A 16,155-nucleotide genomic window follows, 5' to 3' on the forward strand; every position below is an offset into this window, starting at 1 on the left:
CTGGTTGTAGGGGTCGAAGCGCTCGTAGGTGCCCATGGAGGGGATGATGGGCACGGAGTCCTCGTCGTCCGGGTTGAGCGTGGCCTTCTGCAGGAGCCGCGTGCCGACGCCGTTACGATACACACACACACACACAGGCAGAGACACACACACACACACACCACACACAGGCATAGACACACACACACACACACACACACACACAGGCAGAGACACACACACACACCACACACAGGCATAGACACACACACACACACACACACACACACACACACACACACACACACACACACACACAGGCATAGACACACACACTGAATGTTAAAAAATGCTTAACTATGAACAAAAAAATCACTCTTAGTATTTCAAATACTGTTTAGGTTAAATGTTTGGTTTGATTGTGTTCTGGTGAGGCAGAAGAATGGAACACTGTTTGAGTTCCCCACGGGCCTGCCATGGTCTTGCCTGTGATGAAGTCGTGGCGGACGCCTTTGACAGAGACGATGGCTCCCTTGATTCCCCTCCCTTCCTCGTGTGTGTGTGTGTGTGTGTGTGTGTGTGTGTGTGTGTGTGTGTGTGTCTTGCCTGTGATGATGTCGTGGCGGATGCCTTTGACCGAGACGATGGCTCCCTTGATTCCCCTCCCTTCCTCGTCCTTCACAATCCCTTTGATTCCACGGTGGACCTGAGATTCACACCAAGTTCACAGACCCGGCAGCTGCCGACCCTGCAGCCCCATCTGTCTTCATCTTTTCTATTCTTTAAGTGTAATCATTTTGGTTTAGATATTGTGTCAAATGCTGCCAATCAATATTGTAGTTGTATTAGTCCATATTAAGTTCTGGAGAGGCTTGAGAGATTTAGTAAAACGATGTCACTGTCACTACTACATGTTCATGCATCGAGCACTATGTGTGTTTCAAATACAGAGTTGGAAAAAGCAGAAAATACATTTTACCTTTTTTTAAACTTTAATTTGTCTGGTTTCAAGTCCTCAATTAAACACTACATTTGTATGAAAAGCTTGTTTACATTTTTGGTTTTGTCACTTTGTCACAGTTGTCCTACAGGAACATCACAGATGGTTTGTTGAAATTCAAGTTCAATCTTTCAAACTGTTTTCGTTGAACATCACATTCTCCAAACCCAACCTCTAACCTTCACCATACATTGTAGTTAACAATTTCAACAGACAGTTTATGTAGAATCTGAGCATCTGTAGATAGTCTATAAGGGACCATCCAAATCAGGTGTGACCCTATTTGATACAGTTAAATCAGATAAAGCAAAATACAGCACAAAGCACAAAGCACAATTAACAACAACTTCATTTGTTAAAGTAGTCTATTGAAAATCAAACAAAACGTGCACAATTTAGTGATGTTTCACACTCAGCAAAGGTTAATGTCAACAGCACACAGAAGTAAGCCACACCCAGTAGCACTGTCACTCACCTACATCCTGATTACAAGGCAAAGACAACTTCAGTTCATTCCCAGTTATAGTATATGAATGAATTAATGTTTATAGAAGTACTTCACATACAGTACATCTCTGAATAGAAACCTCAAAAGAGAAAAATAAAATCAGTGAATGTTTTTCTCTGCAATTGCCTGTACACGTTTGGATTGTTGAGCCATTGTAAAAAAAAGCCTCCATGGGAAAGTGGAAAAACTATTTAACATGTTGTGCCCTCCCCACTATTAAGCCTGGGTCAAACGTTTGCTGTACTCTACGGTAGTTCTGCCATTTCAATCACCCCTTTGGCTACACTATACAGATTCTTCACCCCTTCTAGGAGCACAGATCGTGTGGTAACCAAAGATACGCCAGCTGCTGTTATGGTGCCAGCAACAGGCACATGGCTGCGCAGTGCCTGAATAACACCTGCTGCCACAAGTCTTGCTACCATTTTTGTTGTAAGCGATGATTTTTTAGCAATCACCACGACAACTGATGATTCTCTAACCATTGCCAGTACTGGCTTGTTTACTCTCTCTGACATCCTTTTAAGGGATCCATCATTAAGTCCAAATGAATAGTAGCATTTGGTTAAGAAAGCCACTACCATGGCAACATCACATGCTAGTGACAGACCTGGTACTGTGGCTGCCGCTATGGCACCTGATGTGATGGCCACAGCCCATGTTGCATTCTTGAATGCATTGTTTTTCTGGTAAAGACACTGCTGGGAATAAACAGGCAAACTCATAACCAGAGCATTTCTCTTCTCATCTAGAAGGTCCCTCTCCAGATTATTAACCAGTTTCGGGAAGTCAAACCTTTCCAGGTTATGGGATGTAATGAGGAAGACAGGAGGGGGTCCCAGTGTTCTGAGATTTCCCAGACAGTTGTTCCGTATTTTCTGAAGTGTTTGCTCCTCTGTTACTCCCTTTCTCTCCTCTTGTTCTACATCAACGTCAGTCATTGTGCGAACAAAGTAGAAATTCTTCTTCATTTTCTTGATTTCATTTGCCAGCATCATGTCAGTGTCCTTGAATCTTGATGCACTTACTATGATGAAGAAGTCATAGTTTTGGTATTGGACATCTTTCATGTAGGTTTCTGCTTTGAACCTTAGGCTCCCTATGCCTGGCAGGTCCCAGTAGTTCACATTGGGCATAGTTCCAGAAGTTGGGTTTAGGTACATGGTGGGCTCCATGGTGGTTTCTACGTCCCCAATGGGTGCAGCTCCTTTATCAGTATCTTTCAGACCTCTGATGGCATTAACTAAGGAGGACTTTCCTGTCCCAACATTTCCTGTCACAGCAATGTTGAGGGTGACATTATCTAAGCTGGCTTTATCATCCTGTTGATTACTCATGATCTAAAAGGAAAAAGGAAGAAGCCTTATATTATCTCATGTTCTGTTTTTGCAAAGAAGCCATATTCATAGCATAATAGCATATAGCATATAGCATATCTCTATAGCATAATTACTCTTTTTTAAAAGTGAAATCTCTGATGTTGACTAAATCTGAAATGTGCATGCAATGAGTTGATGACTCAGGTTATCATGATTACAGTTCAACAACTGAACTTGGGTCTCATGCCTAATTCAGCAGCTTTGAAAGATTATTTTAGAAGTGAGCTTTTAAGCCCTATTGCAGATACATCTAGGCTCTGTAGTTAAACAATATGTATATATTATTATATAGCATGAACACTATTTCTGTTTTATCTTTTCAAATAGTTTTTTTTGGAAACTTTTTTAACCTTGAAATCTCAGTTACCAAATGAATGATTATATTCATACTCACTATTTAGATAGATAGATAGATGGATACTTTATTAATCCAGAGGGAAATTTAGGTCATCCAGTAGCTTATACAATTTATACAACTCCCAGACACACAAATCACATACTCATAGTGAGAACATGTTCACAGGGAGTGGGGTGTTGTTCTTGCGCTGCTTGTGTGGATAGTGCAAAAAAAAATGTGTTATTTTGTGTGTGTGGACAGTGCAAAGTGATAGTGCAGAAAAATAAGAGGTTAAGTATGTGCAAGGGGCTAGTATAGCCAGTAAAGAGATTGACAGTGGGTTGGAATAATAATGAGATGAGAAGGGGTGGACAGACTGAGGTAGACTCATGCAGGGAAGACCACCCCCCCCCCCCCCCCCCCCTTCTGAATGCAATAGTGTGATCTGTTTTTATAGTATTTCAGGTTAATTCAGTTAATAACTATACAAAATTGATTGGCAAAAGAATGAAAGTGTCATTTGAAAGTGTGGTTTAGCTTTTGACAAAACTAATGCTGGTAGTAGTCAAGGAAAGTTGTCTTCAGTACAGAAGTTATGTCTAGACCCACCTGTGAATGAGGTATCAGTGTCTGAGTGAACTGAGTTTAAGATTTCTAAGCAAATCCAATGACTAATACCATAATAATAATAATACCAGCAATGTGCACTAAACTTGTTACAGTCGACCTCACAATAAAAACACAGCAATCTGTTTCTTTTTCAAAAACACTTTTATTATTTTTTTTTACACTGTGGTCCTTAGGGTTGCACATAGACAAAGCATCTTCCACATGACCAGTGTTCCCATGTAAAATATCAAAATTCAAACTAAACTCCCGCTCTGAATACGGGTCTCAATCTGGCCATGTCCGTAGCAGACAGCCCCACTCTTCAACACAAACCAGGCTTTTGGCTACAGCCTACATTTCATCACACAGTATGCTTTAACACTACAACACTTACACTACAAATATTTACTGATTCCTGCACACCAATGATCACAGGGTTGTCCTGATTGTTTGACAGTAATCCAAAAGATCATCAACATCAAAAGGAATACACAAAGGCCAAATGACCAAAAAGAAGGAACTTCTATTAAATAGTTGCTCAGATTGTGCAGAGGTTGATATTTTATGGATCATGGATAGAACATTACTAGAATTTGATGCAAAAGATAGCATCAAAAGATAATCAGATAATCATCTAAAAAAGACAACTCAAGAAAAAGCAAATTAATTAGTCCTTGATTCAGATTAATTCACAATGTTCATTTGAATATGAAAATGCATTTGATTATCCACCCTCTCGGCCGGATACCTTTCTTTATCTTGTTTACAAAAGAAACATAAATGAATCCCCGATATTGTTGCAAACCATAGTTACATAGCTATTCATCCACAAATCATGAAATAAATCTTAAACATGGTAACCACTCCACACCATTAAGCCTGGGTCACGTATCTGCTGTACTCTACTCGACTCCTGCCATTTCAAGCACCTTTTTGGCTTCACTATACAGCTCCTTCACCATTTCTAGGAGCACTGATCGTGTGGTAACAAACGATATTCCAGCTGCTGCTGTGCTGCCAGCACCAGGGACAAGGCTGCACATTGACTCAGCAACACCTGCTGCACTAAGTTTTGTTGCAATTGTTGTTGCAAGCGAATCATCTGCAAGTGCCTTGACAACTAATGATTCTCTAACAATTTCCAGCATTGGCTTGCCTGCCAATTTTGAAATCTTTTGAAGGGATTCATCATTAAGTCCAAATGAAAAGTAGCATTTGGTTAAGAAAGCCACTACCATGGTAACATCACATGCTAGTGACATACCTGGTACTGGGGCTGTCGCTATGGCACCTGATGCGATGGCCACAGCCCAAGCTGTTATCTTGAATGCATTGTATTTCTGATCAAGACACTCTTTGGAATAGACAGGCAAACTCAAAAGCAGAACATTTCTCTTGTTTTCTGGAAGGTCTTTCTCCAGATTATCTCTCAGTTTCTCGAAGTCAAACCTTTGCAGGTCATTTGCTGTAATGAGGAAGACAGGAGGGGGTCCCAATTCCTTGAGATTGGCCACACAGTTTTCCCGTATTTTCCGAAGAGTTTCCTCCTCTTTTACTCCCTTTCTCTCGTTTTGTGTTACATCATTGTCAGTCTTTGAGCGAACAAAGTAGAAATTCTTCTTCTTTTCCTTGATTTCTTTTGCTAGCATCAAGTCATTGGCCTTGAATCTTGATGCACTTACTATGATAAAGAAGTCATAGTTTTGGTATTTGACCTTTTCCAAGTAGTTGTCTGGTTTGAACAAGCCGGTCCCTATGCCTGGCAGGTCCCATAGGATCACATTGGGCATGGTTGGGTGGGGGTACTTGGTAGGCACCATGGTGCATTCATTGACATCAGTTGGTGCTGATCCTTCTTCAGGCTCTTGAAGACCTCTCATGGCATTGATGAGGGAGGACTTTCCTGCCCCACTCTCCCCTGTCAGAGCAATGTTGAGGGTGACACTATCTAAGCTGTTAACAGCTGCTTCGGCTTTAGCCATGGCCCCCTCTATGGTCGTTTCACCAGAATCCTTCAGTAAAGCACTGAGATCATCCTGTTGATTACTCATGATCTAAAAGGAGAAACGAAAAAGTCTTATATTATCTCATGTTCTGTTTTTGCAAATAAGCTATCTTCATCGCATAATAGCATATAGCATATCTCTCTATAGCATCTATAACAGTGAAATCTCTGATGTTGACAAAATCTGAAATGTGCATGCAATGAGACGATGACTTAGGTTGACATGATTACTGCTCGAAAACTGAACTTGAGTCTCATGCCTAACCAAATGAACCATCTACCAAATTAATGATTATATTCATACTGACTTTACTGTATTCTGATTGACTTTACTGTATTTACACAGACAACTGTAAATTATGTTTACGAGTTCTGGTTGATTCAGTTAATTACTAAATATAATTTGAACTTGATTGGCATAAGAATGAAAGTGTGGTTTAACTTACTTGGTCAAAGTAAATGCTGATAGTAGTCAGGGAAAGTTGTTTTCAGTACAGAAATTATGTCTGGACACACCTGTGAATGAAGTATCAGTGTCTGAGTTTCAGATTATTAAACAAATCCATTTAAAAAATGTGAGTGGTGATTCTATCTGCTGTTTGTTGAATATTCAGCAGTGTCTTTGTCAAGGTGTTGATGTGTGTTTTAGAAACACATGTGGGTGTGGCCTTAGGAGTGGTATAATCCCCCTTCCTTCACCTTTCAAAACCTGGCTGTAACCAACTGGCCGATACTAGATGGACAGAGACAGAGAGCAAGATCCCTTAGGGGGAGAAAAATTCTCACACACACTCTGCGGTACTAGAGAGAGGAGGGGCCAGGTCCACACACATTAAGCTCTTTCTGAACTTTCTCACACTTACAGGAGCAGCCACACACACACACCCACCTAGGGAGAATGGTGTCAGAAGCACACACATACAAATCCAAGCCTTAGGGCCGATGCACTAAGCAAACACACACATAGGGGAGAGGCTATGAAGCCTACTGCTACAAGATTTGAGTTAAGATTCTGAACCCACAAATAATTATATGAAGTATACAATGTGTTAAGTGGATGCTACACAGTAGCCTATACATTGTACCAGCAACCTAGAGCTGACTTAAAGAGGGGACGGGTGTCTGTATTTGTTTGTGACTTTTTTTCTACACGTTAACAACATTTTCAACAAGATGCTAACTACTCCTATTTTTTACCCTAAAAAATTTCTGAATGAGCGACTTTGAAACACCAAAGCCATTGTAAGCAGGGCCAAGGCTAACCTTCCGACGGGTCGGAAGAGTAGAAATGCAGATACAGTGTAGGAGTGAAGGAAAGGAGGGTGGATGTAAGATAAGAGGAGAACTGAGACAGAAAAACACAGGGAAACTACTGTTTCTCTGAGACATGTGATAGTGAAGAGTTCTCCACAGTAGAAGCACTAGCTAAATATCCGACTACACAAATAAAAGATCTATGTAGTACAGGGAAGGCAAGGTTTCTCGTTTCCTCTACAGAGAAAGTGGCTGGAGATGGACAAATGGAGACAGAGTATGATAGAAATTGTATAACATAAAGAGAACACACCCCAAAATGTAACCTGGCTTCTTAGTGCTTTGCTTGTTGTTGTGTTGACCTCATAAATGAGGTCAAAGGAGGGAATGTAAGATCATTTCAGTTCAGTATAGGTTTATTAGGAAGAATAGGTACAATCTTTGAAATGTCTTGTTCAGAAACCAGAGTCCTTGAGTGGAAAAGCAGGCCTAGGAAGGTCAGCTCACTGCAACAGTAGCTTTTAGCTGTCCAGGACAGGAGAGGGCTGCCCAGGACAGGAGAGATTGTGTTTGATACATTGAAGGTCTTTAGGGAGATAATATGGTCAGCTACTCTCTGAGAAACAGAGGTGCAGAGGTTTCACACAATATATGGGACATTACTGTCTATTTCTGCGAACAACAGATACACCAGGGTAGGGATCCCATGACCACCACCTGTTGACCACGAGGAGCCCACAGATGACATCAGTAAAAGATAGACTATAAGAACTGAAACTTCCCCCTAAATGAAGGGGTAACACTGAAGGAAAGCCTGTTGAGCAGTGTTCAGTTCGCACACATTTTATTTTCTTGTTCTATGGTGTCACCTTACATTATGCAGACTCCACAGCAACTCCAGTATAAATTGTGCATTTCCACATTAAAGATTTAAAATTCCTTACATTACATTATCAATCTTATTTTTATAATGCTGAATGATTTTTTTTTGTCCATGTTTGGTTTAAGAAGATGGCATGATCCTACTGTAGGACATTAAAGGACATGGTATGTAGAATAACAGTTTAGCACATAGCTTTTTTTGGTTTGTAAACTTTTTAACCTTCAAAACTCAGCTACCAAATGACTTGTAAATGATTGCATAGTTGATTGGCAAAAGAATGAAAGTGTAGTTAAACTTACGTGGTCAAAGCAAATGCTGATAGTTGTCAGGGAAAGTTGTCTTCAGTATCGAAGTTATGTCTGGACACACCTGTGAATGAGATATCAGTGTCTGAGTGAACTGAGTTTTAAGTTTTTAAACAAATCATATTACTCTAAAGGTGGAGCTCAAATTAGGTTGGTGATTCCAACTGCTGACTTTTGAATATTCAGCAGTGCTTTTGTCAAGCCATTAATGCACACACTTTTGTACAGGCATGGAATACTACCTTTATAAGATTGCTAAAATGTAAAGTTTAACCTTTCCCCATGACAAGGATGAAAGTTGAATTATCAGCATATCTGCAACTGAGTGGCATATTTATGGGAGTATTGAGCACTGCAGTATACAGTAACAGCATGAACTAAATGATCTTACTTTAGTGAAATCCATATAACAGTTAAGCATTTTGACATGTATAGCTCTAAAAACATTTGTAGGCCTAACACATTGTCCCATTGCACCAATATTGTTAGCATATGTTTTATATCTATGTTTAAGTGTGGTGTTTCAAACTACACCAATTTCTCACTCTTCTCCCCACTGCTCCTTTTGTTTGGTTAAAGGTTCGTTAAAGGATCAATTTGGTAGGGTGGTCATCATTCTAGCAAATGCAGATCAATAAAGAGTTAGAAAAGTAAGTAAAGAGAGGCTTGTGTTTTGTATAATTGCTCTATTCTGGATGCTGCATATTTCTGCTAAATGTATGGGCTGCTAATACATTAGGAAATGAACATATGACAAAAACAAGAAAATAGTATGAAATGAAAAGATTTTTGTGTGCTAACAACAAGAGATGATTGTCATGTATTACATAAAAAAAATGGAAAGGGTTTATAACAGACATGAAACTTTAAAGAGTGTATCACTGTGGAGAGGAAGAAAAGATGCCTGATGAAATTAAAGCAATGGTGACATTTTTAAAAAGGGAGAAGAATCTTAACAAACCATGAGACGCAAACAAGAAAAATAACAAATATTCATGTGAGGGAAATGTATGTTATGTAGTCACAAACAGGCAAGCAGTAAATGAAGGGGTAACACTGAAGGAAAGCCTGTTGTTCAGTTCACACACATTTCATTTTCTTGTTCTCTGGTTTCGCCTTACAGACTCCACAGCAACTCCAGTACAAAATTGTGCATTTCCACATTAAAGATTTAAAATGATGATTTTTTTTGTCCATGTTTGGTTTAAGAAGATAGCATGATCCTACTGTAGGACATAAAATTAGGTGGTATGTAGAATAACAGTTTAACACATAGATTTTTTTGGTTTGTAAACTTTTTAACCTTCAAAACCCAGCTACCAAATGACTTGTAAATGATTGCATAGTTGATTGGAAAAATAATAAAAAGTGTGGTTAAACTTACGTGGTCAAAGCAAAGGTAGTTGTCAGGGAAAGTTGTCTTCAGCACAGAAGTTATGTCTGGACACACCTGTGAATGAGGTATCAGTGTCTAAGTGAACTGAGTTTCAAGTTTTTTAACAAATCGAATTACTATAAAGGCGGAGCTTAAATTGGGGTGGTGATTCTAGCTGTCTGTTGAATATTCAGCAGTGCTTTTGTCAAGCAATTGATGTGTGTTTTAGAAATGCATGTGGGTGTAGCCTTAGGAGTGGTATAATCCCCCTTCCTTCTCCACTTCCACAGCCTTTTCCACTCATGTGACACAGTCATAGTGTTCTCAACCAAACTAGTTCTCAGGGAATATTATTTTAATATACAATTTCATCAACATCTGAATCGTTTTGGATAAAACACGGTAAGTTTAACCACACTTTCATTATTTTGCCAAACGACTGCAACAATTTAATAAATGATTAGGTAGCTGGATTGTCAAGGTTAAAAAAGTTTAAAAGCAAAAAAAAGCCTTGTGCGATACTGATAGTCTACATACCACCTTCTTTAATGTCCTACAGTAGGAGCACACAGACTGTCAGCTGCACAGTGGGAACTCATTAGTCTCTCACTCGCACTGCTCAGCAGTCTACCGGACTTGTAATTATTATTCTGTGCTTTTCTGAAAATCTGTGAGATGTAGTGAGATCCGTTAAATTCACAGGTAAGGCCAAAGCCGCGATCAGGCACAATTCGCGTGTGCGAGAGTCGCGGCGGCGAAATGGATGATAAAAAGCTTCTGAATAGAAAGTTTACCTTTAAAGTTGTGTTGTGCAAAAAAAGTGAGCTTCACTGTTGTCTGAAAATGACAACAGGCAGCTGGCTGAAAGCACAGAAGTAGTAGGCTTACTTTTTATTGGTAACCTAACTGTTACGGTTAATTGTTTTTGAAATAAGAGGCCTGACTTCTATGTTCACAGCAAACTTGAAAAAAAGAAAATATTAAGCGATGGTTTAACTGCACTTTAGGCTGAGTCCTTGTTTATCTGAAATGTGCACTTTATAATTTTATTTTGTACTGCCCTGTTTGGCAATGTTGTTTTTCAATAAAATAAAACATTGCATAAAGCAAGCCAATCCACTTTTCCATGTTGATAAGAGCACTAAAATAAAATAAAAATGAGGGGAAAAAATTATTGAAGGGACATTTAGAATAGATACAAATTTCCGATTAATCGCGATTCATTTTAAGTTAACTATGACAAAAATACGATTAATCGCGATTAAATATTTAAATCGTTTGACAGCACTAGTATCTAGTAATATTAGTTGTATAATTCTTATCGTGTAGCAATAACTCATGTTAAAGCAATTCAGTGCAGTGCTAATAAGTCCCTATTCTCATTGCAGACCACACACACATGCATCGTCATGTAATGGAAACTGATGAATGCACATTAAAGGGAGTTAAAGAATACTGCTTTGGTAATTGTGGGTCTTTTAACAGCAAATACATTAACAGGTCACCATGCTGAGCCTCTACAATGTAACGTAAAAATTGACGCTAGCGGATATATGATTGCTAACTAATATGAACACTAGCGCTAGTTAGAACGTATATTATTTGTGATTATTTTTAGCCTATCTTATGAGTTGATAGTGATGACTAGGCATGATGTTGAAGTAGCAAGTGAGGAAAAAATGCACCAAGATCTCATGTCACGCACTCCTCATTTCTCCCTCTCACACGTGTGGTCACACACATACACACAGCTGTTGAGCTTTGAACCTGGTTGCAGGACGCACTATTGGTATTGTTGTTTAAAAACGCAAAAGTACTTTTTATCCCATTACTCGATTAATCGATGGAATACTCGATAGAATACTCGATACCAAATATATTCGATAGTTGCAGCCCTACGTGAAACTAACTAGCTCGCTTTCCCCTTCAACCGTCTGGGAACGTCAATGTTCACGCGTGCAACATGAAAATTGGGTCAAAGGTTATTACAAAAATATGGTCTGTGTATAAAACAATAGCTGCGTTTACATGTGTCTTTTTTGTAAGCCGCTCTGATGGAATCGTCTTCTGTTACATGGACCGAAATTTAAGCTGCTGACCTTGCCTTGGGCATGCGCAAAGACGACGGAGATGTGCTCCCACTCCCACGTCCGCCTTCTTTGTTTACTAACAACATCAAACATGGATTTGCATCTTGCACAGGCAGCTTCCGACGCCGTTCACTGGGTCGAAATTATTAATTTGCAACACGCTCAGATGTGCCGAGATGTTTTTCAATCTGCAACTCGTTTACTGTTAGTTGACGAGCCTACCGACGACACGAGTTCAGAGTTCACGCCTCAAGTTAACAAAGACAAATATGAAAAATCCACCTTATGTTATCAAAAACTTGCATCCCCAACTGACACTCCGTACAAATCTCTGTACAAAAAATATGATTAACTCTTTTCAGTGGTCTTGTTGTCACAGAACGATGGCAACTTTTAAAAGCCGGATATCTGCTCTTGTTTTATGGCTGTTATGATGAGCACTTGTCAGTATTAGGGTTGTCACTAACACTTAACAAATGGCATTCATATTAGTATTAGCCTCCAGCAAGATATTAATGAAAACTACATGGTGACATCATATCATTGATTATACACGTATAGTGTTTTCTTTCTAGAGTTTAATTTTGATAATGAACTGGGCTACGTTTTTTTAGCCAAATTGAAAGCTAGATCAACGTCTTAATGAAAGAGAATACATGCAATAGGGCCATCCCATATGCCTTCGGCTAACCTATCTTTAAAAAAGGGCCTTCTGCAACAAGAAACACGACCCGTACTAATGGAAGGCTAAATGCACCACTTGCAGATTATGGCAGTTAACATTACTAGCGTGAAATTTGCTGTTTTGTTACGTTAACCACACTGCATTATGATCATTGTACTATGCATCGTCAAAACTCTGTGATGGGGAAAATCGCTAAAATAGGCTACTCTTGTTAGGCTGTATATGGGTGATCTTGGGGGTGTTTGTGTAATACAGTGCGATACCCGCGAAAACTAAAAAGTTCGCGTTGTCATGTTAACCCGTTATTAAACTGAGCATATCCATTGTTAATCCATTATTCAATTTGGCATTTTGATTGTTTAACAGAACAGCAGTTGTTTAACACTGTCCGATGACTGACATAGCTATCTGTCGTCGGACTGGCCCGTTGTAGCGAGCGCCTGGATCCTGCCACCTGCCCCCGCACGTCAAGCGAAAAGTGTCCGATAAAAGTGCACCTTCGTCGGACTGGTGGTGGAGTCACTGGCCTTACTCTGAGAATGGCATCTTAGTAGTACATTTAATATCAGTACAGTTGTTTAACACTATCCAATGACTGACATAGCTATCTGTCGTCGGACTGTCTCCCCTGAAATCGCTGTGAGTGAGAGATGTCTGTTGCATGTGCACGCATGCGCATAACACTCCCGATAAGCGGCTTACCTGTCACCACTAGTTACATGTTACACTTTGTTTAAGCGGCTTTGTGTGGCTTACCGATCAGCGGCTTATGAGCTATAAGCGGCTTATATTGACACATGTAAACGCGGCTAATATGTTAATTTCAACCTGTTATTATTTTCTTTTGTGAGTGAAATATTAGTATCACACAATAAAAAACGCTAAATTAAATAACAATAATAGATTAACCATTGTTACCTCCGCCAAGGAGGTTATGTTTTCGCCCCTGTATGTTTGTTTGTTTGTTTGTTTGTTTGTCAGCAGGATTACGCAGAAACGCATGAACCGATTTCCATCAAACTTTGTGGGGAGATTGTAGCCTGACGATGTCATACTCATAATTCTAGTCAGAATATGAGTCTGAGACCGGACCACTGGGCTGTGATTATGGGGCGTGTTTCAACGAACCAGGAAAGAAAATTCCTCTTCGCTGAATTGGATACCTAGAACCAATCAGAGCAACGTAGTATTATTACCATCTGATAGATTAAACTTTTACCTGATCCCGTAGGAAGGACGGCAAAAACATCTTTTCAATCGACAAATGCCTTGATCGCGTTTCTCTGTTCCTCTTTCAAAATGAATGCGCTGTCAATATCTGTTGAGACGTTACTTAATTAGCACTCAAGGCTAGAAGCTACCATTAGTTCTAATGTTCTTTTTGTCTACGCTGTTAGCATAACCTTTCAATAATGGTCTAGAGTGCATAAGTTAAGACCTACAATCCTAGGCAACATTGGTGTTGCGTATACACAACTAACCGAGTCAATGTAGACATAAAAAAAGTCGTGTAGATACCTTAAATCATATCAAATATGTCCCACTAAGCTCCCGAGACGGCGCCATCTTTGTTCGATGTATACCGGTAATCTATCTATGTCTGTCCATCAACGTATAAAGCCCGCCCTTACAATTTGAATGGTCAGATCCCTTTTCGGGGCCGTTTAAACCCTCCCAACTAGCTCGACTCCAGACTGAATCTCCCGGACCAAAAATTTTGTGGGCGGAGTTCAGGCTGGTATCCAGGCTAGGGAGATTGGGTCATATAATGGCAATAAATGATTAGATTTTCAGATGTCAAGGTCACAAGGCGGAGGTTTGCATTCTCTGAATGCTCCCATTCTTGTTTTCTATGTTTTGCTATGACTAATCCAGTGGGAGCCCTAGCGCCCCCCGGCGCCGCCCCTTCCCCCAGATAGCCTCTTTCCTGCTACCACCCTTTGTCCTCTGTTAGCACTCCCCTCCCCCCATAGGTGAACCCCTCCATGCCATCACCAGCTCCCCTTCCTGCCATCACCTGTAGGGTGTGGTCTCCCCTCCCCTCTTGTATTCTACTTGACTGAAATGTATAAATTCCAACCAGGTTTCCAATCAGGTAAGCCATTCTCTGAGCGCCAGTTTAGAGGTCTCTCCACGCTGAAATAAACTCCATAAATCCTGACTGCGTCTTCTTTCAATTTTGGCGTGCTCATTTAGGTTTCGATCACCACACTTTCATTATTTTGCCAACCAAGTTAAAATGAATTAATCTGAACTTCTGAAAACATGGATCACACTAGTGTATGCCAAAGTTTCCAAAACTAAAGACAAACCATTTAAAAAGATAAAAAACAGCACAAACAGTGTTTATGTTATATTTTATTATGCAAGTATAGTTTAGCTGCAGGACCAAGATGTATCTATTCTGTTCAAAAGCTAATTTCCTTAATTTTGATACTTAATACACATTTTAGATTGTGTTAACATCAGAGATTTCACTGTTGAAAACTACTGTAATTACATGATAATATAAGACGTTACCCTTTCCTTTTAGATCATGGCAGATCAACAGGATGATACCGGTGCTTCACTAAATGATTCTGCTGAATGGACCTGGGAGCTGGTCGGCAGAGAAGAGGTTGATAGGTTAGATAATGTCACCCTCAATATTGCTGTGACAGGGAATGTTGGGACAGGAAAGTCCTTCTTAGTTAATGCCATCAGAGGTCTGAAAGATACTGATGAAGGAGCTGCACCCATTGGGGACGTAGAAACCACCCTAGAGCCCACCATGTACCTCCACCCAACCATGCCCAATGTGAACTACTGGGACCTGCCAGGCATAGGGAGCTTAATGTTCAAAGCAGAAACCTACATGAAAGATGTCCAATACCAAAACTATGACTTCTTCATCATAGTAAGTGCATCAAGATTCAAGGACACTGACATGATGCTGGCAAATGAAATCAAGAAAATGAAGAAGAATTTCTACTTTGTTCACACAATGACTGACGTTGATGTAGAACAAGAGGAGAGAAAGGGAGTAACAGAGGAGCAAACACTTCAGAAAATACGGAACAACTGTCTGGGAAATCTCAGAGCACTGGGACCCCCTCCTGTCTTCCTCATTACATCCCATAACCTGGAAAGGTTTGACTTCCCGGAACTGGTAACAAATCTGGAGAGGGACCTTGCAGATAACAAGAGAGATGCTCTGGTTATGAGTTTGCCTGTCTTTTTCAAAGAGTTTCTATACCAGTAATACAATGCATTCAAGAATGCGGCGTTGGCTGTGCCATCACATCAGGTGCCATAGCGACAGCCCCAGTACCAGGTATGTCACTAGCATGTGATGTTGCCAAGGTAGTGTCTTTCTTAACCAAGAGCTACTATTCATTTGGTCTAGATGATAAAGCCCTTGAAAGGTTGTCAGAGGGAGTAAAGAAGCCAATACTGGAAATGGTTAGAGAATCATCACTTGTCATGGCAATTACAGACAAATCATCTCTGGCAACAAAAATGGCAGTAAGACTTGGTGCAGCAGGTGTTGTTAAGTCACTGTGCAGCCTTGTGCCTGGTGTTGGCAGCACAGCAGCAGCTGGAATATCGCTTGTTACCACACAACATATGCTCCTAGAAGGGTTAAATGAACTGTATGATGTAGCCAAAAGGGTGCTTGAAATGGCAGAAGTAAATTAGAGTATGTGACCCATGCTTAATGGTGCGGAATGCTTTCCATGTTTAATATTTCCTCTATGATCCTATCC

The 16,155-nt window shown here is 40.1% G+C and overlaps 2 protein-coding genes and 1 pseudogene across 3 annotated transcripts; 1 reads left to right on the plus strand and 2 right to left on the minus strand.

Moving 5' to 3' along the window:
* Positions 1-1,732: 1,732 nt before the first annotated feature.
* LOC308382350 (interferon-inducible GTPase 5-like) lies at positions 1,733-2,824 on the minus strand (the record flags this gene model as incomplete). Its single annotated transcript, XM_080860070.1, has 1 exon — positions 1,733-2,824. One exon carries the CDS (start codon positions 2,822-2,824, stop codon positions 1,733-1,735), a length of 1,092 nt encoding a protein of 363 aa, XP_080716196.1.
* A 1,890-nt stretch (positions 2,825-4,714) lies between these two features.
* Positions 4,715-5,863, minus strand: LOC308382352 (T-cell-specific guanine nucleotide triphosphate-binding protein 2-like; the record flags this gene model as incomplete). Its single annotated transcript, XM_080860072.1, has 1 exon — positions 4,715-5,863. One exon carries the CDS (start codon positions 5,861-5,863, stop codon positions 4,715-4,717), a length of 1,149 nt encoding a protein of 382 aa, XP_080716198.1.
* Positions 5,864-14,945: 9,082 nt separating this feature from the next.
* On the plus strand, positions 14,946-16,087 carry LOC308382353 (interferon-inducible GTPase 5-like; annotated as a pseudogene). Its single transcript has one exon. The product of its transcript is annotated as an interferon-inducible GTPase 5-like (transcript).
* Positions 16,088-16,155: the final 68 nt, after the last annotated feature.

This window comes from Sprattus sprattus (assembly GCF_963457725.1).
Source record: "Sprattus sprattus genome assembly, chromosome: 21".
NCBI lineage: Eukaryota > Metazoa > Chordata > Actinopteri > Clupeiformes > Clupeidae > Sprattus > Sprattus sprattus.